Source organism: Tenrec ecaudatus, chromosome 2, assembly GCF_050624435.1.
Source record: "Tenrec ecaudatus isolate mTenEca1 chromosome 2, mTenEca1.hap1, whole genome shotgun sequence".
NCBI classification, from domain to species: Eukaryota; Metazoa; Chordata; class Mammalia; order Afrosoricida; family Tenrecidae; genus Tenrec; species Tenrec ecaudatus.
This window is the reverse complement of record NC_134531.1, coordinates 217,074,774-217,101,875: the sequence shown is the minus strand read 5'-3', so window position 1 is coordinate 217,101,875 and position 27,102 is coordinate 217,074,774. Positions and strand designations below refer to the sequence as shown.

At 44.2% G+C, this 27,102-nt stretch overlaps 1 protein-coding gene across 1 annotated transcript in view; it reads right to left on the bottom strand.

The window, feature by feature from the left end:
• Positions 1–19,553, bottom strand: part of KCNJ6 (potassium inwardly rectifying channel subfamily J member 6) — a 118,344-nt gene extending 98,791 nt beyond the window's left edge. The window contains exon 1 of the mRNA XM_075543365.1: positions 18,641–19,553. Coding sequence (XP_075399480.1) covers positions 18,641–19,538 — 898 coding nt within the window. The 5' untranslated portion in view covers positions 19,539–19,553. The remainder of the gene's footprint in view (positions 1–18,640) is intronic.
• Between the last annotated feature and the right edge of the window lie 7,549 nt (positions 19,554–27,102).

Here is a 27,102-nt window from a genome sequence, read left to right as displayed (position 1 = left end):
TACTGGCTTGTGCTGGACCCCCCAACAGACAGTCTGTGCAGCCGCATCACAAACAGTACCTTTCTGCCCGAGCTCAGGGTGGGATGCTGGCCAGGCAAGCCGCCTTTCTCATTTTCCGGAGCCCTGGCTTTTCTGTTGTTGGCTTCAGGACTCATCTCTTTCTTTACCCTATCCCGGGCCGTGGCATAGCCAGGGATCTGCAGGGTAGGCTGGAAGTGCCGGAGGTCCCTCAGGGTGTTGGGAAGAGACAGGAAGTGCTTGAAAATCCCATGGTGGACATTTGGATTCTTAACTGCTCTTACAGGAACCATCGACCAACATCATTTTTGCTCTGTGTAGGTTGTACCTCATTTTTGACTTTGGGGAGACAGATAGTACAGATAACTAAGTAGCGTATGGAGATAAAAGCCTACTGTTTTATTACTACTTTAGCTTTCTGAGTTATTTTAAACACACATAGTTTGGGGCCAGTGTAAACGTAGTATTAGTTTTTCTATTTTAGACTCTATCCTTATGATCTTGTCTCTTTGCTGCTCCCCATGGTGTGTCTTTCTCTACTATCTTGACCCATGGCCCCTCCCTTACCCATCAGCATTCACCGATTTCTGTGATACTCACTCCATATAAAATATGCTGGAGAAAATGTAAAAGGAAATGGATCTAATTAGCAAAACGTTTAATTAAAATCGTCCACCGACGGTCTTGCTGACTAGAGACTAAGGATCACCACCACCATCAAAGCATTATAAAGTGCTCCGACAGGCCCTGTTGGATACTTTTTACCCTGAAATGGAAGCTCCGGCAGGGTTTAATCAGGCTGGCCAGCGCCTAAATCTTTTTATTACAGTGCATTCTGGCAGGGAGTTGAGAGTCAAAATTGATTCTTCCCTTTCAATGTTAAGCTTTGTATTTTCCTCCCCGCAGGGTTTACATGCACTGCTTGGTTGCACTTTGAGTTATACTTGGCATGGCACCAGGTCATTTTGGATGGGGTTGGCCTAGAGAGTCACCTGGCACAGTCACTTGATATCACTGGGTTGCGTGGGATGTGAGAGTTCCAACCAATAGACGGCTATCTCAAGAGACACAAAGCCAACTGTTATGTAAGAGTGCATTGCCGCTGCCTACTTTCTGCAGTCAGGTGAGGTGAGAATCATGGAGAAGCCAAGACCAGGAATCAAGAGATCATATATCACCAAGCCATAACTGTCAGTGCAGTAATGAACACTAATCCATAACCACTACTTTGGAGATCCCCAAGCCTATCTTTGTGTACTAGGTCTCTCCTGAAGAGACACTGGGGCGAGTAGATTGGGAGTTATGCAGCCCTAAGATTGAATCAGTGTTGCCACTTAACCGGCTTGGTGATTATGGGCACATGACTCTCCGTAATCCCTCACCGGAGAGTTGACTTTGTTAAATGGGAAGGATACCAACCTTTTAGAAAGACTTTGAGGGTTCAAAATTATGTACTAAATAGAGTAAAAGTCTAATCAAGTGCTTGGTACCAAGACCACCAGGTGGCACAAAGGATTTGTGCTCCATTTCTGACCTGGACGGTGATGGTGAGAACCCATTGAGTGTCGCCGAGGAAGCAGAAAGCAGGTCTGATGATCTGCTTCTATAAAGTTGATAGCCAAGGAAACCCTATGGAGCAAATCTGCTCTGGAACACCTGGGGTTACTATTAGATGGCCTCATCTCCATGGCAATGTTTTTTTTTAAATGTCTTGCTTTCTAAAGGCACAAAATGAATGATCGCTATGAAGATAAGACTATGATTTGCCAAATCATATTTATTTATTTATTTATTATGTATGCTTTATATTTGTTGAAGGCTTACTATGCAGGAAGCTCTAAGCTCAGTGATTTATTTATGTGGATTATTTAATGGAATGTGTTTGTAGGCATAAAGTGCCATTTCCTTTTTTCAGAATGAAAAAAAGATTGGTGAAATGAACAGATAAGGTGTTTCAGGTCCCTCAGTCTGTCTGATCTTAAAGTCTTACCCAGTGAAAGAAGCTTTGAAGGATGAGGGAGCAGTTCTGCAGAGAAGCTAGTTACTAATTACTTTTCTGGCAAGTCTAACATGATTAGCAGTGTCCAATGGCCAACTCAGGAAATGTTAGCATGCCATCTTGCATCAGGCAAGATAGGCAGGCCTTTACTGTGGTTACCAAAGCCCAAAATTATAGTGGCCTTCCAGTAGGAGGCTGTTTCTCCATCAGGCTACAGATGCTACTTGGCAGGGTGGGGGGAGTAGGGAGCTGGAGGCTTGGTCTACTCTTCAAAGGCAATATCAAGAGCTCAGAAAGATGGAGACTAATTTTGATATATGCTTTCACGAGGGCCATAGGAAGGGGAAGAGAGCATCATACGCTGAAGAGTTTCCACTGGAAGTAATATGAATTTGCTATGCTTGCACAAATGGAATAACGGGAGCCATAACCTATGATATGCAGATAATGCAGCCTTGCAGGCCAAAAATGACAACTGGGAACACCTGCAGACAAATGTCAAAGACTACATAGGGTCTTTGGTATGGATGACACCTGAACACGAGGAAAACAAAAACCCTCACAGCTGGACAAATAGACAACATCTTGATGCACGAGGGGAGAAGTTGTCAACAGTTCTACTTGGATTGATAATCAATGCTCACGGAAGCAGCAGTCAGAAGAAATCAAATGTCATATTCCATTGGGAAAATTGCTTTAAACCTCTTTAAATTCTTAAAAAGCAAGGATGTCATTTTGATGTTAAGACAAAGCTGATCTAAGTCATGGTCTTTTTTATGTTAAAGTTGGACAATGATGAAGGAAGACAGGAGGAGAATTAGTGTACTCCGATTGTGGAATTGGTGAAAAATATTGCCTATACCATACCCTGCCAAGGTCAAATAAATTAATCTTAGAAGTACAATTAGACTGTTCCTTAAAGGGAGACTAACAAGCCTCTGCTCACTTACTTTGAGCATGTCATCAGGGAAGACCAATCTCTAGAGAAAGTCACCGTGTGTGGTCAAGCAAAAAGTGAGGGAAACCTTCAGTGAGGTCAATTGACATACTAGCTACACTAATGGGCTCAGACATACCAATGATGAAGAAGTGGAACAGGATTGGGCAGCATTTTGTCCTCATACATATTAGTTCATGAGGATTCAGAGCTGACTCAAGAATAACCAACAACAACATCAGTACAGAGTTGCACGGCCATGCCCAGTGGGTGTAGGGAAATGTGTTTCTAGCCTGTGTTTAGAAAAATGTGAACAGACACACTTGCTGAACAAGACCAATGACTAGAGCACAGTAGAATCCACCTGCCCAAAGGTTTCCAATGCAGGTCACTGGTTTCAAAATCACGACATGGACCAGTGGTAGACTCTATCCTTGTTTTCATTCTTTGCTTGCAGTCTCTGGAAGATGCTTATATTTCCCCATTCTATTGATATCAGGTATGGCCATGTGATTTGCTGTGTCTAAGAAATTGTGAGCAGAAGAAAGATGTCCTGCTTTTTCTCTTTCTCTTGCCCCTTCTCTCCCAAGAATGGCATTTCAGGGCAAGGAGCTGCTTCTTCAGCCTGTACCCTTTTGGGGACTCGGGGGGCTGCTTGTTGCTCTAATGTAATTTAGCCAAACCTGGTGATGCCTCATCTCTATCTCTTTCTTTGTAAGTAGAGGAGACTGGGGTCAGGTCTGCAGACCTTCACATCCACTGTCGATTTTATTGGAGTGGACATTTGGTTTTAAGGCTTAACGTAGTTTGAAGTATAAAGCATATATCTATACTTTGAAGCAAAGAAATTTATAAGGGCTTACTATGTAAGCGAATAAATATTTGGAGTTCTTAGATTCTAACCTAAAGGTTGGAAGTTCTAGTCTACCCAGAGGTACCACGTCCAACCACTCCTAAAATATCAGCCATTGAAAACCCTGTGGAGCACAGTCTTACCCGGACACTCACAGGGCTGCCAAAGTCAGGATCAACTTGATGGCAACTGGCTAAATATTATTTAGTAGAGTTGATGGTGCAAAAATACATGCTCCAAACTGGTATTAACAATGGTTGCCTCAGGATTCTTAGGAAGAACCTAGGAAGCGAGTTGAAAAAATGGAAATTTCATTTTCAAATGATGGAAACTCTATGTTGTCCTTATTAAACAATTGCCCGAGAAGGCCTGAGAATAATTTACAATCGTGTCCACTGTGGGCAGAAATGATGATGATGCAGTGTTACTATCTATAGGCATGCAAAGTCCTTCCAGAGGCCACCGAGCTTCATTACTTCGGGCCTATCCAATGGTAATTCGCAGTAGGGCTCCGGACAGAGGCAGATCATCATTCACCCCCGCAGTATGAGTGTGCATTGCGTGCGTTGGCACACACAGGTCGTCGTGTTCAGTTTTGATTCTTCAGATTGCTTTCCGGGGGAGTCATTTGTCTTTCTGTCATGACACCAGCGGCAAGGTCCCCAGGAACAACTGAACCATTCATTGGCGCTTGGGCCTCACAACTGCCTGGCTTCCTCCCTCTATAAAGCTTTGGTCTCTGTTGCTTATCACTTGTGGAACCTATGGAAAAGAGTGGTCTCAAGGAATCCGGAAAAGTGAGAGCTCCTCTCTGAAGTACATACCAGTTTGTTGCCATCTGAGCGTGGACAAAACGGAAACGGGGAGCTCGCTAAGCCAGCAGCTGTGGGGCAAACCCAGAATAATCTGACGCTGTACCAGGCACAGTCCCAGCACAGATAAGTGGAGCTACAGCTGAGAAAATTCATCCCTGGGTGGTGCAAATGGTTTGTCCTTGCCTAACTATCCTTAAAAAGGGCCCTGGTGGCATAGTGGTTATGTGTTGGACTGCTACCCATGAGGTCAGCAGTTTAAAACCGCCAGTAGCTCTGTGGGAGAAAGATGAGGTTTTCTACTCCCATAAAGAGTTGTCCTCTTGGAAACCCACAGGGACAGTTCTACCCAGTCTTATATTGTCACTGTGAATTGGAATCGACTCGATAGCAGTGAGGATTTTTTTTTTTACTAACCTAAAGATGGGCAGTTGAGCCTTCCCAGCGGCCCCTCTATGAAAGCCTTGCGATCTGCTCCCGCAGAGGGCACACACAAGAAAGGCTCTCAGGGCAGTTTGCTCTGTCGCAGATGACGTGCCATGAGGTGGAATGGACTGGACCACAGTGGCTCCAGCTAAGCAAGGTCTGCTAGCTGGAGGACAGGATGGCGTGTAGTGAAAAGGAGACGTGTGAAATAGTGCACGATGTGCTTCAGTGGATAGACATGCGGCAGGGAAGCAAAGGTTTGCTTAATTGGAGAAGTCCCTCGGTTGTGTGGTTCTTCAGTGTGCATGTGTGGGTGTGTGAATAATTTACATGCTTTTTTCCCACAGAGGTTCTTCTGGTCAAAGAAATTGTCTGGTAGAACCGCTTCGCTGGCAACGTATTGTCAGCCCTCATATTACCGAATGCCCTGTGAAATAATAAAAGTCTATTTGTTTAAGGCGACCCTAATTAGAAGTTGCACACTATTTGACAGCTATATCCTAATTTGAATGGTGTTGTCTTCTTTCTAATATGAGTACTCATTTCAGCGTTTGGGTCAGAGCTAATATTGAGATATTAGTCCAATTATTTTCATGGGTTTGAATTCTAAATTGTATACCTGGCTGACTATAACAAACTTCTTTCTATTGAGCATCAATCTTCATGAACTCCTCACGGATCATTCGGAGAAGGAAGCACAATAGAGTTTTCCGGTACTGATGTTTTCATAAGACAACCGCATCTGCCCCAGTCCACTTTCCAGTGCTGTCTGCGTGTTCGCTAGGTTACTCACATCCCTGATCCATGGCCAGAGAGAGCGTGTGTAGGTTAAAATTTAGCAACCCGTCATTTGATCTCTCATAATCCATTTAAATTTGTTGTACTTTTCAATACTTTCTGTTTTCTTTTCGATTAATGGTTTTAATCTGTTTTACTTTGTTATTATCATTAGCTTTTCTTGTTTGTTTATTTGATTTTGAATGATTTTCAGTATATGAAATCCAGGTTAGGTAAATTGATAGAGATAGTACCTGGATTAAGGGGTTTTAGGGGCCTGGCAAGGGGGAAGCTAGGAGGAGATGGGGAGCTAATAACGATGAACACAAGAATGAAGAACATGAGCTTAACCTGAGTGTGGCAATAATGTACAACTTTTGTTGGTGTTATTGATCTATTGAATTGTCTGGTATGTGAATTATATGCTAAAACACTTCTGGAAAAAAAGACAAATTTCATAATTATGTGATATTTTGGTACCAAATAAATCGATGACTTGGTAAATTGCCTTGTGAATTACAGAATGTCCCTAAATGCTTTCTAATGGGGTGTGATTGTGTAGTTGGTTACGTGTTAGGCTGCTAACCACCAGGCTGGCAGTACAAACTCACCAGCTAGCCAAGGAGGAGAAAAACAAGGCTGTTTACTCTTGGAAACGCTAGTGAGCAGTTCAACTTGGTTCTATAGGGTTGCTGAGTTCAAATTCACCTGATTAGAGTGGGTAAATACTTTTTAGGATCCCTGGTGGCACTTTGAGGTAAGTGGTGACATGCTAACCTCAAGACCAGTGCTCTGTGGGAGAAAGATGGGTTATCTTCTCCTGTAAAGACTCACAGCTTCAGGACAGAACCCTGGACAGCGTTGCTTTGAGTTGGAATGAGCTCGGTCAGCTGATGACAGTGAATAAATACCTTCCAGGAGTCCGTTGGTGATGCGCATCTACGCATCTCCTCTACACATCCCCCTGTACCGGAAAAGTTGGCAAACTGAGTCCATTAAGAGGTACCTTGGAAGGTGCTTTGAGAGATCACAGCCATTGAACATCTTTGAGAGGACCATTCTACTCTGAAACACATGGGTTCCTGTAATTACAATTGTTTTGATTTTAAACAGATACATTTTTAATTATGGGGAATTGTTTAGTGGAATTATAGTGTTGGGATATGTAGTTATATATATTATATATAGAATTATATAGTTTCTTACAGGAGTTTTCTTTTTGGAGAGAGTGGTAAGAAAGTTTAAAAAAAAAAAAAAGCATGTTCTACAGCATCCAAACTCAGATTTTGACTACATTTGGTGAACTAGAACAGTTTGTCCCCAAGCTGCTGAGGGTTACAAAGAATGGAACATATTTGGGGAGCAGTTGTCATCACTTTGCACCCAGCCAATGACACTACTGGGGTGTATTCTATTGAGGCGGACGTTTTTGGAAGGACTCCCTGAATAAACGTCTTGAGCCAAATGCTCAAAGAAGGATGATTGAATTTATTGATGTTGATGGGTGGTAGATTTCTACCCAGAAAAAGATATCTATGTATCTTCGATTGAAAAACTCCTGCCTTGTAGATATTTATCAGGAAGATGCTTCCAGGGAGATATTCACTCCAGCTCTCAGCATTTCAGATCTCATCACAGCTTTTAATAAAAAAATGCAAGTCAAATTTTCTGCTTTATCTAAGATATAAAATAAAATGTGAAAAAATGGTAATGACTATAAAATATCACAACTATAAATAGCTTAGGAGAACTGTAACATTAGCCTTCAACCATCTTATTTGTGAAACGCCACCTTTTCAAACTCTGTAATCTTATAGCAAATAGCATTAGATTACTGCAAAGAAAAATGGTATTTAGAGCATAGGTCTTTTTGTAGACAATGTTTATGAAATTTTGATTTCAGGACTGTTTTGCTATTCCTTTCATTTAAAACAGCCCCCACTCCCCAATAAAACTCACTGTCATCAAGTCCATGCTGACTCATGGCAACCCTACAGAACAGAGTAGAACTGCCCTTTTAGGTTTCTGAGACTGCAACTCTTTATGGGAGTAGAAAACCCAGTCTTCCTCCCTTGGAGCGACTGGTGGTTTCAAACCACTGATCTTTTGGATCGCAGCCCAATGAGTAACCACTATACCACAATTGTCTAAAAGTCATTTGAATATACAAAGCATTTTAGAGTGAAATGATAACATTTGGAGATCAACAGAGATTGAATCAATCACAAATGAAAGAGAAAGTGGATGTTGGGAGGAAAGAAAAGAAGGAGAAAAACATCTTCATAAACTAAGAGAACTGATGATGCGCAGAGCATCGGACTTGGTGTACTGGCCAATGACATCCGTGTTCTTGGATATCAAGTTCCTGCTCTGCTATTTGACCAGAGTCAAGTTACTCGTCTTGCTGGGCTTTAAGAGTTCAGTAAAGATTCTTTTCTCCTCAACAGTCTTGTGACTTGTGATGCAATTTATGTAACTACCTTCTCTTCATGTGAAGAAAGCCGATCAAGAAATGGAATGCACCATCTTCACGAAGGTCTACAATAGCGATGTTATTTTCTGTTATACGAGTACATGAGGACATGTACATGTATGTGTACATATACACTTATATATGCACATGTATATTGTTGCTGTGAGCTACTGTGGAGTTGACTCTCATGACAGTCTTATGTATGACACAATGAAACATTGCCTGGTCTTGTGCCATCCTCACAATGGGTACTCTTGAGCCCATTGTAGCAACTGTTGTTCTGGTGCATCTCATGGAGAGTTTCTTTTGTGTTCACTGACCAAATGGGCCATCCTTCTTTAGTGGCTGATCATGTGTTCAAAGTCACCAAGACAAAGTATCAAGCCTAAAGAGCAATCTGGTAGAGCTTTTACCAAGACTGATTTGTTGGCTCTTTGTCAGTTTACAATACCTTCGATATACGTTGGTATTCTTACAATTCAACAGCACCAACTCTTCTTTAGTTGTTCCTGTCCATTGTCCAGCTTCTCATGCATATGAAGTGACTGAATACACCATGGCTTGGGCCAAAGTTCATCTTAGTCAACAAAGTGAGACCTTCTGCACACATTTAAGTTATAAAACCAAATAACTCACTGCCGTTGAGCAAATTCTGACTCATGGCAACCCAATGGGGCAGGTAGAACTGCCCCTGTGGGTTTCTGAGACTATACCTCTTTGCAGGACTAGAAAGCCTCATTTTTCTCCTGCAGAGCATCTGGTAGTTTCAAACTGCTGACCTTAACGTTAGCCACTAAGGCCACCCCATATATGTTATACATAAGGTCTCCCCTGATGGCAGACAGCAACAACAGTGACAGACCAGATTTCCCACGGAAGGGAAGCTTTCCTTTCACTCCTAGAGTGAGCACTAGCCCTGCTCCTGGGGCATCTACAGAGAAGATGCCTGGGCAGTCAGTCCTACTGCCTCTTCTAGAAAAAGAGAGCTTGGGCACAATTGCTCATGGCTCATTGTATTCACAAGATGGGTTTCCTCCCTCCCCTCCGTTTCTCCAGTTTGCTCAGCAGTATGGAAGTATTTCAACAATTCTCTTCCTTCTTTAAGAAAAAACTTAACAGGAAAGAAAAATATAAACCAGAGATGGAGGGAAACCCATGTATTAAGAGGCGCAAAGGAGCTATCAACCGACCACAGTGTGTTAATTTTAGTTGGATCCCGATTAAGCAAATAGATTGCTTAAACTATAACTACAATGTGTACAAGATGGAAATGTGAATGCTTACTGGATCCTGAATCTGAAGGGATGATTGTAAATTATTTTGGGTGTCATAATGCTATTATAAAAAAAACCCATAGAACAAACAAACAAAAATTTCCATCAAGTCACTTCTGGTTTATGATGACCCTGCGCGTGCCAGAGTAGAAGTATGCTCTCGAAGGTTTTCATGGTTGTACTGTGATAGAAGAAGACAAACAGTCTGCATGGATGCCAGCTGCCAACCTTTCAGTTAGTTGTCGTAAAAAGGAAGTGATACTGCTCAGCAGTGAACAAAAGTGGATTCTTGATAAAGGCTTTAAACAAACAAAATAAACCAAACTCTCTGCCATCGGTCAATCGCAACTCATGGCGACTCTATAGAACAGAGTACAACTCCCCCTATGGGTTTCTGAGACTTTAACTCTCTATGGGAGTAGAAAGCCTGTGGAGTAGCAGATGGTTTTGAACAGCTGGTCATGTAGCTAGCAACCCACTCTGCCCCCAGGGTCCCTTGGGAAAGGCAGTTAGGAGGATAATACTACTGAGAACAGCCAGGGTCCAGACACATACATACAACAGGCAAAAGCCACCTCACCCTGGTGACAGAAAGCTGAGCAGCGGCTGCCTGGGCAGGGTGTAGGCCAGGACTGGCAGAGAAAGGGCTGAGAATGGGACATGAGGAATCTATGGGGCGACAGATATGTTCACTATCTTGAATGTGCTGATGGCTTCATGGGGGTATACCAATAAGACAACAAATGGAAAATTTCATGTTACATATTATATATCAATTATACCTATAAAATTGAAAAAAAAAACCACTTTTATTGAGGCTCTTACTTCTCTTATCACAATCCATACATTCATCCAGTGAGTCAAACACATTTGTACATATGCTGCCATCAATTTCAAAGCATTCTCTTCCCACTTGAGCCCCTGATATCAGCTCCCCATTTCTTTGCCTTCTCTCCCTCACCCTCCCTCCCTCACAAACCCTTGATAAGTTATAGATTATTATTTTCATATTTTACATCATCCACCATTGCTCATCACCCACTTTTCCGTTGTTCATCCCCCGTTATAGATTGATCCTTGTGATCAATTCCCCCTTTCTCCTCCTACCCTCCACTAATCCTCCTGGTATCTATACTTTCATTGTTGGCTCTGAGGGGTTTGTCTATCCTGGATTCCCTGTGTTGTGGGCTCTTATCTGTAGCAGTGTGCATGTTATGGTCTAATCAGATTTGTAAGGTAGAATTGAGCTCATGATAGTGGGGAGAAGGAAGCACAAAAGAACTAGAGGAAAGTTGTGTGTTTCATTTGTGCTATACTGCACCCTAACTGGCTCATCTCTTCCCAATTGTCTACAGATGGGCTTTGTGAGGGGATGTCCAATTGTCTACAGATGGGCTTTGGGTTTCCACTCCATGCCCCCTCCCCTGCCATTCACATTGGGTATGATTTCAATGCCTGACACCTGATCCCTTTGACACCTCATGATCACACAGGCTGGTGTGCTTCTTCCATGTGGGCTTTGTTGGTTCTCAGCTAGATGGTAGCTTGCTTATCTTTAAGCCTTTAAGACCCCAGATGCTGTATCTTTTGATAGCCATTCACCATCAATTTTCTTCACCACATTTGCTTATGCACCCATTTTGTCTTCAGTGATCATGTCGGGAAGGTGAGCATTACAGAATGCCGATTGTTAGAACAAAGTGTTCTTGTGTTGAGGGAGTACTTGAGTTGAGGCCCAATGTCCATCTGCAACCTTAATTCTTAAGATATAGATATGAGTACATAGTTCTATTCCCTTATGGTTATATATAAATATGTTTACATATGTACATGCCTGTATTTAGACCTCTATAAATGTCCTTTGCCTCTGGATTCTTTTCTCTATTTCCTTTTACTTTCCTTTTGTCCCACCATCATGTTTGGTCTTCATTCGGGTTTAGTAATTCCTCACTGCTACATTGCCCTTGATTAAGCCCCACTAGGCATCCTACGACCTTCTCGCCATTGATTGTAGTTCATTTGTTGTTCCCTTGTTCCTGGGTTGGTCACACACACCCTTCCTTTCTCCAAACTCCCCTTCTCTCGTATCCCCCAGAACCATTGGTCCTGTTCTTTTATCTCCAAATTATTTATCCCACCTATCTTATCTAGATAGACATGCAGATACAATAATAAGAGTAAAAGCCAGACAAAGCCAAATAAAATAGCAAAGGAAGTCAAGACCAACAAAACAATAACACAGCAGCAATAAAACAACAACAACAACAAAAAGAAAGCCACTGACAAAAATGGAAAAGCCTATAAATAGTTCAAATTCTGTTTGTTGGCCTTTATGAGTGTTTTCCAGTGGAGTCTGATGGTATTCCCTGGGATTTCATCACTTTGCTCCCCTTGCTGCTCTGTTGCATAACCTTAGTGTTTCACCCCAGAATGATGGGGTCAGACTGTGCACAATTCCCAACTGTGTCTCCAGTGTTGTCCCCCACAGCACTGTGGTTTAGTGTGTCCTGTGGTGAGGCCAGCCCTCTGGTCCTCTCTGTGCATTGTCTGCTCTGAGTAGGAATATTGTCCTTGGGGCTTGGTGGGCCAGGATGTGCTCCCCTCCCTCTCCATCACTTTTTATTTCTCCTGTGTGCTCTAATCAGTCAGGCACTTCTACACAAGCTGTAGCCCCAGTGCTGTCCTCTGAAGTGCATTCCTCTCTGTGTGTGTGAGTGTGTGTAGTTCACATAGTTGGGAGTGGGGCCACACAAAAAAATTGTTTTAAAAGCAAAAAACAGCACGTCTTATATATGTGGTAGAGATACACACTGAAATGGAGTGATGCATTGTTAGGAACTTAATTCCAAATAGTTAGGTGGCAGTTAGTGAGTGGAGCTTTGAAAAAATAAGTGTTGATGATTGAAATTGAGTGATGAGTCCACTGGGATTGGTGGCACTATTCTGCCTAATTTTGTACGTTTTATATTTTCTCATAATAAAAAGTATATGTATGAACACACCCATCGGAGATGGGGGGGGATGTCTTAACATGCTCATGGAAACATGAAATTAAAAGATGATGTGATTTTTCCAAGAACTTCTCAAAACCCCTATGTACATAAAACATAAAATGTTTTTCAGGATGTCATGCCCATGAGGCACGTTGCTGAGGAGCCGGGAAAGGCTGCCTGGCACAGTTGCATAATTGTTGGGGGTAAATCTGGAAGTTCATCAATCCGCAAGGCTATAGTGGGAGCCAGGCTGGCAGGGGGCCCAGCTCCATGCGACTGTCATCTAGCCGCTCGGCCAATTTGCCCTCTATAAATAGCAGTCTATATGAAGGCTTTACTATTTTAACGCCATTTGCCACAGCTGCTGAGCACGTTTGTTTACGTAGCTCCGGAGCCTTCTGTAAACATCACTATCTCAAAATTGCCCACGTGTCAGGAACAAGAGCGGCCCCCTTTAGAAATGTATTTGTGGGATGAGACGTGGACAGCTCCCAGATGTCTGGGTGGCTGGTGTCAGACTTGCCCAGGGTTTGATTCATGCTAATCAATAGAATCACATGACTGGAAGGTCCTCAAGAGGTCACCACCAACATCCTCTTGGCTCCTGCGGGGACCAAGACCTGAGGCCCGTTAGGATGGTCAGGGGGCCCAGGGCCGACACCTGCAGACTTGTTTCTTGCCCTCAAGGGGCTTACTCCTGGGTTTTAGAGAGGCGCCTGGCTCCGAGGGCTGCAATAAAGCAGGCTTGTCCGAAAGCAGCTGGAACTGAAATATGATGCCTGGATGCACCCTTCACTTCCGAGGGCTGCCATGCCCGAGATACCACAAGGTCAACAAGGGGGTGGCTTTCGAACAACACAGTTATGAGTTCACAGCCCTGGAAGCCCTATGTCCCAAATCAGGGCACAGACTCAAGGAGCCGGCTCTCTCTCTCTCAGTGGCCTCTGAGAAGACCCTTGTCTCGGATCTGGGGCACTGGGGTCTATAGCCCTAGGATCGCTATTTCTTCAGGAGCCTTGCATATCTTCCCTCTGTTTGAGCATGCTTGTCTCTGTATCTAGGCCGCTCTTTTGTCACTCAGAGGGGATGATGCATATCAGGCTCCACAGCACCGAGACCAGAAGAATTAGATGGCGCTCAGCTACCACCACCAATGACTCTGAAAGGGATCACATTAGAAGCTCCATAATAAGAGAAATGTGAAAATCATAGGAAAAAAAAGACCAGGCTTACTTGTTGGATGGAGACTACTGAGTCCTTCCTCTTCAGATCTGAAGCTGAGCGCACCCTTGTGCTAGAATAACCAATAGTTAAGCTCCAAAGGGCAGCCATCACCCCTGGACAAAGTCTGGAGAGTGAGCAAAGGCGGAGGACTGGCAACAGCAACCACAGGGAGGGCAGGGCACGAGTGACCATGTATGTGTGTGTGTGTGTGTGTGTGTGTGTGTGTGTGTGTGTTTTGAGGCCATTGCAGTGGGTGAGTTGAAACAAAATGTGTGAATTGTTGAATGTAAAACTCTAATCTGCTCTGCCAAGCTTCACTTAATTCACAATAATTTTCTTTAAAGAAGTAATTATGATTGGGACACACCCTATGCTGATATGATCTCATTTGCATGACAGAGAAAGCCCTGTTTTCATAAGGAGTTGCATCTACAATTGTTGGAACCGGGATTCTAACATATATTTTTTGAGAAGCAATTTAATGGTGGTGTAGTGGTTATGAGTTGGGCTACTGACAAGGTCAGCAGTTCAAAATGACCAGCCACTCCTAGAGAGAAAGATGGGCTTTCGACTCCCACAAAAGTTAGAGTCTGGGAAACTCACAGGGGCAGTTCTACCCTGCCTATGGGGTCGCTACATGTCGGCACCATTCAACAGCAGTGAGTGTTTTGTTTTTAATTCCAACTATAATAATGCACAGCACAGCACCACCAAGTACAACACTACCACACTGAGCACGAGCCCCAGCAGTGGAAGGGCTCCCAGGTGGTCCGCCTACTATAGTAGACACCCAGAAAGTGCTCCCCAAGTGCTACCTAGGCACATGAGAAGAAGGTGGTGTTTACTGCCCTGAGGTTGAAATTTGGGGCTCATCATGGAGAAAGCCTTCATTGAGATTGCTGGGCACAGTAGGTTAAAGTCAAAGGAGACATTGTTGAACAAAGTCAAGAGCAAAGCAGAAGCGTTTTTTGTGTTGGTCTGCCATTTTCATGGCTCTAGATTTCCTACCTAGCAGTACAAAGAATAATGAGATGCTAGTGGATTTGCTTTCCTGGGGTGTGTATTTGGCCCACATTCAGTCTTTCCCCTATGATTTTGATGTATCAAAGTATTATTCTGCCTCCTCCCACCAAAAAGGGCCATTTTACTGCCCATAAATCCCAATTGTGCATTTTATTCACAAAGACAAAGTACCCTGTAGAATTTTCAGAGATCAAATCTTTACCAGTTCTATCAGACACATGCCCAGCTTCCATGGTAGTCTCCAGAACTTTTGAGAACATTACTCCCCTCTCCCTTATTTTCCAGAAATCAGAAAATGAATTTTAAAAGAAATTAGCCCTTTCCAGAGCCATTGAGTCAACTCTAACTTTTATGGCGACCCCATGTGTGTCCGAGTAGAACAGTTCTCCGTTGTGTTTAGAGTGGCTTGTTTTTTGCTCAGAAACACATCACCAGGCCATTCTTCCAAGGCACCTCCAGGGCAGACATGAACCTTCCACCTCTTACATAGCAGCGGAGGATGGTAACGGTTTTGCCATCCAGGGACTCCATGAAAATTAGTCGCAATTGCCTTTTCACCGAAACAACTGTGACAGTTTTGACTCTTCTTGCTGGGAACTCCCGAGTTTTCTATAGGAAAGTAGCTCAAAGGCCACTCAAAGCTCAGAGGCAAGTATCACTGCTAATTACCAAGAGAATGATGTTCCTCCCTTTGGAAAGCCTCACTCGTTACAAGCTGTCATCAGAAAGACAGGGCCTGCCCCAGGTGCATTCTGACTCAGGCACATCACCAGGCTTATTTTCTTATTTCATATTCATTTATTTTATTTTTGAGCTCGGGCGTAGAGTTGAGGGAGCATGATACCGAGTTCCTGCAAGTTGAAGCTCAAAGGCTACATTTCGAGTGGCGTTTGCACTTGGACATCAAAGATGCAAGTTTAACAAAAGATTCATTCACTGCCTCCTCTTGCCCTATTGGGAGCCTTTCTAGGGAACTGCCAAGATGAACACTGGCCACATCAGGGATCAGTTTGTATGGTTTCAGCTGGCATCGCAGTGCCGTCCACTAGGGGGACCCAGAGGCCCTGGGCTCAGCCAGGTTGACATTGCTGCTCTGTGTGAAAAAGACAAGTCTTGGTTGGATGAAGTTTCTCCCCGTTCTTCCTACTCAGGAGTCTCTGGGTGGCCAAAGGTACTTTCCTAACGGAAAGGATGGAGATTGAAGTCCACCCAGAGATGCCTTGGAAAAGTCTGATGATCTACTACTTAAAACAATACCAGCAACCTCAACCAGGGCACACTCTACAGAGCACACACGTCTGTGCTGACGAATCCCTGCTCCCCCTAGCCTCTACAGTCACTCAAGACGATGCCAGCCCACACGCAAACCTAGGGCCATCGGGTCAATTCTGATTCACAGAGACCCTAAAGGACGGAGAAGAACCATCCCACAGGGTCTCCGTGGCTGTGAATCTTTCTAGAAGCAGACAGCATTAAATTTCTCCCAGTGTGGCTAGTGAGTTCAAATTACTGAGATTTTGGTTGGTAGCGGAGTTCTTTAACCACTGCTCCACCAGGGCTCCTTGACTACATCAGCCAAACCCCACTGCCCTTGAGTCAGTTCTGACTCATCGCCATCATCTATAAGGTTTCATCTTTCTCCCACAGAACCCCTCAAAGTCATGCCCCAGGTGTGTGTTTGCAGCATGTATGTAGGAGTTCATAACAATCCTTTTGTTATTCCTCTGCCGAGCCACCCGCCCAAACCAAACCCAACCAAACTCACTGCCATCAAGTCGACGTTGACTTTTAGTGGCTCTGTAAGACAGCGTAGAACTGCCCCTGTGGGTTTCTCAGACTGTAACTCTCCATGGGAGTGGAAAGCCTCGTCTTTCTCCCGAGGAGTGGCTGGTGGTTTCAAAGTACCGATCTTGCGGTAAGAAGCCCAACTCGTATGCTGCCAGGGCTCCTTGATGAGGGGCACGCATGCTCCTTTTTTGAAGGAGAGAACTCATATCGCTGAGCCCCACTTAAAGGTTCTGATTCAGTGTTCATTGCATTGTACGCCTACTCACAGAAATTTATGCTACCCTAAGAGACGACATTTGTTAGTTAGTGGCTATGGTCTTGCCTCTGGGGTATTAGGAGGTAGGAACATGGGACCAGTGACTTTCATTTGAGAAAGATATCCAGGTTAGGTGGTCTGTTTGTGTTGGCAAAGAACCTCAGACTGTGTGTGTATCATGCGTTTTCAGATTACATAAGCCAATCTTGCGATTCCAGGAGAAGACCAAAAAGCACTACAGGGCAGATTGTGTAATGAAGATGCGGTGGTGGCTATGGCTTCTGGTAGATTATTACAGAGAAGGATTTCCACCTTCCGGGTGGTAGATCTGGGTTCAATACATCTCAGGCACAGCCACCACCTGTCTGTCCATGGAGGCTTACGTGTTGCTTATGTTGCTGAATGGGTTTCAGCAGAACTTCCAGACTAAGATCAATGAGAAAGAAAGGCCTGGTGATCTATATCCAAGCATCAGCTATGAAAGTGCCTAACACTCATGATGGGACCAATCCTCAACCAGTAATGAAGTTGCTATAGCACCACTGGGCAATACTTTATTCTGTTGGGCAGGGTCACCATGAGTCTGGGATTGACTTGACAGCAGCCAATAACAACAACAATAGCAACAACAGCAGCAACAACATATTGTATGATATTGGATTCCAGGCCTAATACAAGCGACCCAGAAGAACAGTTATAAGGAGTTCATGAATTAGGGTTTATACCTCAAACTAAAAGAAAACCAAACTCACTTCCATCAAGTTGATTCCAATTTAGTGACCTTATAGGACAGGACAGAACTGTGGGTTTCTGAGATTTTAACTGTTTATGGGAGTAGAAAGCCTTATATTTCTCCTGCTCAGTGACTGGTGGGTTCAAACTGCTGGCCTTCTGGTTAGCAGCACAACTTATATCCAACTATGCCACCAGGGTTCCTTGCTCCTTATACCAATTCTTAGTTCAAGTCAGAGCTTATGGCTGTACTTAGGGAGGCAGTACAGACAGAAATGAGCAAAACATGTTTTGCTGTTCGGAGGTGAGCACAAGCAAAGTTCAGATATGAGTGAGTATCAACAACCAGTGACTTCAATACAAACAGACCATTTTCTGTATTGCATCTTCCCCCACACATCCCAACGACTAACCTGAACAGCAGAAAGGATGAATGGCTTATGATGAATGGGTCTTAAGTTTTCTGTTTTCCTCCTGGAGTTATTTAGTGGGTCTTCTATGTCTACTGGGGGTTTACCAGGTAGCACTTAGCAGGTGGGGCAAGAGGACTGATCACTTTGATATAAATGAAAGGCAACATACTGTACGCCACGGATCTTGCCAGGGACTCTCAGAGAAAGAGAGGGAAATTGTCTTTTTATTAGAGCAGTCTGTCAGGCTACCCTGGAAAGGCTTGCCTTACTGCTTCGGTCTTGTAATAAATAACCCCAGGTCTTTGGATTAGCAATGCTCTTAACAGACAGATGGGATTTTAATTGAAATAAATATTTAGAAATTAAAAATATAGTAAATGTGGGCTATTTCATGTTTATTAATTTATTATTCAAAGGGCACTTTAAAAGTTAAATGGTTAGAATTCATGCTGATAAACTTAAGGTTATAGGACACATGGGACGGTGTCAATAGGGGTGGGGGTTGTCAGATTTTTACACTTTGTAGTAAATAAGAATGTCATATATGGCTACCCCATGCTTTAAAATGAGCATCTCATCTTTTAATTAAAAAAAAAAAGAGCAATCTCTCTTGCAGATATTTCAATGTGGAGCAAGTCTTACCTGTAGCTTCCACCATTCCTTCTAAGATGACCACAATTTCCAGTTCCTCTTTGGGCAGCTGGGCTTTGGAGATCTCCCAGAAAGGACTCTGTTGGTTAATTTCATGGCTAATGATCAGCGGCGACACCAGAAATAGGCGATCATCCCCCGTGTAATAGCCTACATTGATGTCAGTCTGGTTCAAGGGGATGAATTCCCCTTCCGAGGTCTGTTTGGATTTGATCAACTTGGCTCTGATGGAAGCCTCCACAATGTGGGAATTCCGCAGGTCCCCCACCCGGAACATCAGGCACAGTTTCCCATCCCGCATGGAGATCACCGCATGGGTAGAAAAGACCAGGGTCTCTGCCCTCTTCTTGGGTTGAGATATTTTTACAAACATACATCCCACCATGAATGCATTGACAATGGATCCCAACACAGATTGGATTAAGAGGAGTATGATTCCTTCTGGGCACTTGTCTGTGATAACCCGGTAGCCATACCCAATGGTGGTTTCTGTCTCTATTGAGAATAAAAAAGCCGAGACGAACCCATTGAGGTTGGTGACACAGGGAGTCCATGAGGGGTCCTCTATATGGTCCATATCTCCTCGGATATAGGCGATTAGCCACCAGATCATTCCAAAGAAGAGCCAGGTCACCGTGTAAACCATGACGAAAATCAACAGGTTGAATCTCCACTTGAGGTCCACTAAGGTGGTGAAGATGTCGGTCAGGTATCGATAGGTCTCCCTCACATTCCCGTGGTGGACGTTGCACTTCCCGTCCTTCCGCACGTACCTCTGGATCTTCCTTTTGGTCCGATCTCTGCTGATGTGTCGTGGCAGGTCGTCCCGCGCTTGCTTAGGCAACTTTGGCTGATGAATGGCCACAGGGCTCTCCACATCCTGATCCATGGAGTCCCCCTCCAGGACATTAGCTGATGGTTTGAAGAAAAGAAAAGAAAACCCAAATGAAATGCCAGCTTTTAGAGGATCATAGAAACCACACATTCTTTTTTGTTTTTTAAATATAGTAGAAAAACAAAATGCCATTATGTAGCTATGGAAAGAAAGTCAACCAGAAACAGAACCCCTAGCCATGGAGTCATTCTGTGCTCCACAGGGTTTTAAATGGCTTGCTTTGGTGTGTAGATCACCAGGCCTTTTTTCCAAGGCACCTCTGAGTGGCTTTGAACCACCAGCCTTTCTGCTGGCCGCCAAGTATTTAACCGCTTTCATGGACTAAGTAGCTGCAGACTTTGATTGGACATCGTCCTTCTAGGGCTCTGGCGGATTTGCACTGCTGAATCGTGCGGTCTAGCTTGTGTTTATACTTCACCAGCCTTCCTTCAGGACACAGCTTACTGATGTGAAACGGGCCCTGGCTGGCAGGTTCCCCTGCATCAGCTCCTCCAGCCGGCTGTCTCCCCATCTATCTGCTTAGTTTCTGGAGTGTGAGCAGGAGCAGGCTCTGGGGGGAATAAGACGTTTGGTTTTGGATTCAGACAATCTTGGCTTTACCTCTTGTGGGCTCCTGACCATGGTCTCTGAGTCACTGAGGCTCGGGGTCCACCTGACTTATATGGTTGTTAGAAGGTATAAAGAAACCACACCTGGGGTAGTGCCTGGCATGAAACAGTCACATAGTAGGGGTTCTCTTGTGATTTTTTTTCATACGTCCTGCAGGAGTTTTGAGTGAAGTTCTGAGAACAGCTGGTTAAGTGGTAATTTTTAATTTTAAATGGTCCTGGCAAAGGTATTGTTGTTGCCGTTTTAAGTGTTAGGAAGTATTTTCTCACTGTGTGTTTGCACATTTGATTTGTGTCCTCCCTCAACATCTCACCTCTGTATATGCTTTATTGATGACCTTCATGATAAATATATTTGGATTAGTGACCAATCAGGAAAGCTTTCCTGGAATCTTGGAATGGGTCTTTCTATTAAGCACATAGAAACCATGTAGACAATTACTTAGCCAATAATTTTAAAGCTTCCTAAAAGTTTTACGAGCAGTCCTATTGCCCACCACCCTCACACCCCACTCCCCCCCCCGCTTCCCCCCAGAGTTTCATTCTGCATCCTTTGACTCTGCTGTAAATTTTTTATACAGCTTGTGTATTTCTCCTGGTTAGAGGAGAAATCGAGCCTGATGAGGAAACACCATGTATCTGAGTAAGGGATTAGCTGGAGATGGGACATGGGTATTACCAACTTAACATATAGATTGACCTTTCTCATGGTTGGTTAGTTTCTTTAAAAATCAATCCCATAGATCTGTTTATATCTTCCAGAACAAGAAAAAGCAGCCTCTGATCTGTAGAGGCTGCTGTAGTGTTTGTCAGCTTTGATTTTTGATCAACATCCTGAAGAGCCCTTAATTTGTAAAGGAGTAACTTTGCTTGCCACCTCCTTCTCCTCCTCCTCCTGCTCCTTCTCCTCCTCCTCCTCCACTTTCTTCTTCTTCTTCTTCTTCTTCTTCTTCTTCTCTTCCTCCAGACAGAGAGCAGCGGTCAGAGAGACACAGCTGGACTGGGACCAGCTGAAGCGGGCTGCGCTATCTGGAAGGAGGTCAAAGCCAGTGCCCCTGCTCATTGCAGCATCTCCCACTCGCAGGGGCGCCTGTGCTTTTTTGGCCATGAAAAGTCATGACTGAGCTCCCCCAGATAATTTTGCCTACAGTGGGAGTTAGAGTCTCTAAATATGATTGCATGTGGGAGGACGACTGGCTAAGGCTCTACAAGGTTGGGAGGTCTTGCTGGCAATTGCGCTTCAAGGGTTTGGGAGGCTGGGGGGCAGCCTTGCCTCGACCATGGCCAGCTCCTGACCATGCCAATGCCACCCTGAGCCCTGGGGAAATGAGATCCTGTTGTTTTAAGCTTCCATTGAGTCCATTCTGCCCCATGGTGACCCCACATCTATGGAGTAGAGCTGTTACACAGGCTTCTCAAGGTGGTGGCCCTTTGGAAGCAGATAGCCAGGCCTTACGTCCGAGACTCTTCTGGGTGGGTTGGAACCATCAGACTTTAGGCTAGTGGTTGAGCACTTGCTTAACTGTTTATGGGCAGGAGTGAACTCATCAAAATAGCTGATCCTCAATAGGCTTCAGGGAGAGTTCGTACCTTAAAAATGTTGCGGGGAAAGCTGTAGCTCCTACATTTATGCTCTTTCCCCTTTGCTGGCATAACATTAATAGGAGTGACTATTTGCCTTGAACTTGAAGAACCTGTTTGGAAGGGTAGGTAATGAATGAGTAAAATTTAAACACTGCAAACTCATTGCCATCAAGTCTATTCCGATTCACAGCAACTCTACAAGACAGGATAGAACTTCCTCCTGTGGGGATGGGGATAAGAGACGAACTCTTACCAGGACTAGAAAGCCTCATCTTTCTCCCATGGTGCAGCTGGCGGTTTCAAACTGCTGGCCTTGTGGTTAACAGTCTAACATGTAACCTGCTACACCACCAGGTAAGTAGAAACATATTATGCATTTGGTCTTTGTGGTGAGATTGCCAGTGGTTCTGGATTCCCCAAATTCATTTCCCCCCACCATTTTTTCCTAGCTCAAAGCAGTTTTCAAGATCTTTTGTGCTTGGGGCTGACCCCATAACTGGTTGAGGTGTGAGCCCTTAAATAGAGGCCCCTTCTGATTCTCATCACCCTTTTACCCACTGGAAATGGGAAATGAGCCCGGAGAGGTGAAGGGGTCAGGAGCTGAAGGAGTCTGGGCCCCTGAGTGATGACAGAGACCTGTCATCAGACCAGAAACAAGAAAAGACATAATTCTTCGAGTCGTTATATATTTTAGCATCTGTTAGTACATCCAGCCTTTTGGGTGCAACGAGTTATAAGGGGGACTGGTTAGGGCAAGGAACAAGGAATGTAAAAGATGAAGATGGAGCATTTGGGTTTGCTGTTTGTGAAAACTAACTTGTGATTAATTGAATGTGTTTGATACTGGGGGGAAAATGGAAATGCTCGTGCGATTTATATGCCTTTGGAACCAGCATACCAAAGTGGAAGCCAACAAAGAAAACCAACCCTCCCTGTGAAAGCGGTTAAGTGACGGCTTCAGGTGGGTGGTGGCATGTGGTAGGTAAGGATGTGGATGCAGATAAGGTGTATCTGTTGGGCTATGGGCAGGTACAACTATCTCCAATGGCACAGGGCTGAGGGAAGGAACAGGTACAAATGTGAGCAAAACCAGAAAAGTCATTGAAATGTGCTATCTAGTGGATTCTGACTCATGGCAACCCCATGTGTGCCAGTGTAGAAAGGAGCTCGACAGAGTTTTCCTTGGCTGGTATTCTTGGAAGAAGATCACCAGGCCTTTCTTCTGAGACACCTCTGGGTGGACTCTGATGGCTACCCTTTTGGGTAGTGAATGAATGTTTTAACTATTTGTAGAGACTCTGTATTCACTATTTGTAGAGACTCAGGCTGGAGGGCAACCCACTGCCATTGTCAGTTCTGACTCAATAGTGACCCGGTACAGGGGTTCCAAAGCGAGATATCTTTATGGAGCAGGCAACTTTAGCTTTCTTCAACCAAAAGGCTAGTGTGTTTGGACCAACAACCTTGCAGCTAGTGGTACAACACTTACTTGATAACTCCACTAGAGGGTGCTAAAATAGGCTCCCAAAGAGGCCAAGAAGGTAGAGGTCAGTGAGGAAGAAGTGGTGTGGAGTGGGTAGGATTGGGGCCTGGAGGGAAGGGACAGAACCCAATGGTTATGGCTAGACTATCACTGGACAAGGAAGACTGGGCCAATCGAGGTGTCAGGTAGCACCTCCAACTTATGTGTGCAAATGCTTGCCTGGAAAACACAGAAAGGAATATTAATGATGGCTTTCTATCTTTCTCAATGCCAGGTGTGAATGTGAGGGGGCGATGTGAATTGCATTTTCAAGTAGCTGTTTGAGCAGCAAGTGCAGCTGCAGTCAGGAAAGCAGACACTTGTATCGCATTCTAGCTCAACCGACCACCAAGCACCTTCTCACCACCCTCCCCTCACACGCCTTTGGCCCTCCTGCCATGTTGTGCCCATGTAGACCCATGGGGATGGGCTGGCAGGCAAGAGAGAATAAAAAAGAAACTCCTTGTTAACAATGAAGCCCCAAATTGCACTGCCATGGAGCCCATTCCTCCAACCTAGAACGCATTCTAGGGTTTCCAAGGATGCCCGTCTTTACAGGAGCAGGCAGCTTCAACGTTCCCTCAGAACAGCCAGTGGATTGGAATTGTTGACCTTTCGTTTAGCAGCCCAGGGCCTAGCCCACAGTGGCGCCAGGACTCCCCTATTAACTGTGACGTGCTGTGCAACTATGGAAAGAGGCAGAGGAAAGGACTGGAGAATGTAGATGGCTTGCTTTGGAGTCCATAGGTGTTGCAAATAGTTCCCATATTGGGCTGCTAACCCAAAGGTTAGACACTTGAGTCCATCCAGAGGCACCCTGGAAGAGGAGCCCGATGGTCTATTTCCCAAGCATTTGTCACTTGAAACCCTGCGGAACACAGCTCCCTGACACACATGAAAGCACTATTGAGTCAGTGCTCACTGGCAACTTGTTCTTTGTTACTTGTGAGTGACTTTCCTGGGTGTCTAGGTTATCTAGTGCCACCATAATAGAGAGATCACAAATGGCTGTCATTAACAAAAAGAAACATTTTCTCACAGTTTAGGAACCCAAAGGGTCCAAATTTAGGGTCAGGCTTTCTTTCTCTGTTGGCTCAATGGGAAAGCCCTTGTTTCTATTAGCTGGTGCTTCTACATGACTTTCATGGTGCCTTGGCACCAATCTTCTCCTGGGTCTGGGAGGTTCTCAGCACAGGGGCCCTGCGTCCAAAGGACGCTCTCTTCTCCCAACTCTCCTTTCATTGGCTGTAGTAACCTCCCTCCTCTGCTTGCCTTTGTCTCCTTTTATCTCTTGTCAGAGTGTGGACTCCTGAGCAACTCCCCTCACATTGAATCAGGGCTACGACTGAGTAAGGGTGCCAAATCCCACCCTAACCCCCCTTCAGCTGATTATCTGATCATACTAGGTCAAATTAGAGGGGGTGATTATATATCTTTCTATCACTGCCAACTTAGTTATATAAGCATATCACTGCCAAGCTTCTGAGAATCATGGCCCAGTCAAGTTCACACATCTTTGTGGGTGGGGTGGGGAGGAAGTGGGACAACATGATCCATGGCACTCGGTTTTATCCTAGTGTAAATATATACCAGTTTGAAAAAAATAGTCACTTCTCCTTCCCAGTCTGTGCTGACCTCTATTTATCTTTATCCTTTTATCTCTTTCTCTCTGTTAGAAATGTGGTCAATTTACATAGAAATTGCTAAAGTGGCAAGTGAACTCATGTTAAAATTCAGTCAGAAAGAAATATTGATGACGGATGGAATCCCCAGCAGGAAGGAGCCATGAGTCATTGGTATGATGCGGCATTTTGGTTTCAACCTTATCTCAGGGAAGGCGAGGGAGGTTCGGGCCAATTGTGGTTGCTCTCCTGTTGAAAAGTTAATGTTTTAAATTATTTATAAATTTTAAAGCTGAAACTTCAGTATTGAAGACAACGTTCAAAAAGTACTTTGAAAAAATGTAATGCCATAGAAAGCCTGAGGAAAACAAGGTATAGCCTCTGCTCTGTGTTAGATAGGGTTCTCTAGATAGACAAAACCAGATTGCTAGTAATTATATATATAGATAGATAGATAACACAAGAAATCAACTGTTAAATTATATACAGATAGATAGATATATAATACAAGAAATGAACAATTAAATTATAAAGCAGTACAAATGGCTCAGTGCAACTCACTCCCGTGAGAGAGTTGGGAGACACTGGCAGTCCTTTAAGTCTTGAGGACCACCAGTTCGTCCTCTGTAGAGAGAGCTGGACTATATTTACGCAGGCAGCAAACAGCAAGGCAGGTCACCAACTGTCACCAACCATCGGTCCCCAGCTCCAGAGATGTACATTCCAATCATGTGGGCTTAAAGGGACCTCAACTTACAGCGACACAGTCCACCGGCTAGGCATCCCACAGGTAGTGTAGCCTCTTAATTGAGGCACAGAACAAGCAAGGCAGCCGCACACTGGTCCGATGATCAAAGAGTGAGAGACAAGAAAGGCGAGGCTCACCGAGCCATTTATCTCTCCGCCGTTCAATTAATCCCACTTGTGTTTATTGGCCAGGCTGGCACAATAAACTAACTATTTCAGCTCTGTATTGAATGTTCCCACAGATGAGACCGAACACTCCTGAATATTAAGAGAGGAACTCTGAGTGATGGGGTTCTGCGGGCCTTTGAATTATTCCTTAAATGTCCCAATTTTACCAAATTGACTAGACTGGCTTTCTATCACCTTTACATTCTAGGGGGCAGGGGCATTTTAAACAATAAAATGGAAATACTCGTCTTCATTCTGATTTAAGGTCTTTTTTATACAAAGAGCTATTAAATAGTACAAAACAACAACAACAAAAAAGACAATCAGAAACCATCCCATGTCATTTACCTAGAATTTTAGAAATAGACTCCCCTTCCCCCCCCCCCCCCCCCCAAATCTGAGAAATCCGTAACTCAAATCCACCGAAGCAGCAGTGGGATTTTAGGACGCATGTGGCAGAACAGGTCAGGGTCACAGTGTGTCCCCTGTGACTGGCCTCATAGCCACTTTGAGAGAAGGGGGTCTGCGCAGGATGGGGACCTCAAGGGACTACTGCTGTGAGCCACAGAGCAAAGGACAGAGGCCACCTTCTGTTGTCATGGCTTTGATCTCAGTGACAGCGACACATGGGCTCTTCATTGAAAATGACCTACTTGGAGGATTCTTGTGCTATTCTGCATCCCTAGAGGATCCATCTGATTGGGCCAACTTTTCTTTTCCTTTATTTCTGTTTTTTCCCTCTGGCCCTGTCACTGTGTTATGGATTGGATTATGTCTCTGCTGCAAAATATGGATTCGAATCCTAATCCACATGTCTGTAGATGCAGTGTAACCACTCAAATGCATTATAAAACCTTTCATCTATTCTAACTTTAATCATCTTCTACAATGTAATATGACCATGTTTTGTAATATAATCTGACATGATGTAATCAATTGGTCATTTCAGGCCAGCCAGTATAAGTTGGATCATAAGCCTAATAATTTATGAGTTATAATTACTCTAAAGAGAATAGCATACACACACACACACACACACACACACACGAACTACCATATTAGAACCCTGTACAACCCAGGAAACAATGAGTTTACAAGCCATGGCCAAGCTCCTTTGAAAAAAATAATTTTTGTTCGTTGAATTCACACTCTTGTGGCATTTCTGTTACCGCAGCAGAGGAAAAGTGAGAAACTCCCTGAATCAAAAGTATGTTGTAATGTGTCTCTAGCACTCTTTGGCCAAGGGCAATTTAAGATGCAAAACATCTTTCAAGTAATGTCTATTAGTGAACCCCCAAAATGTGGAG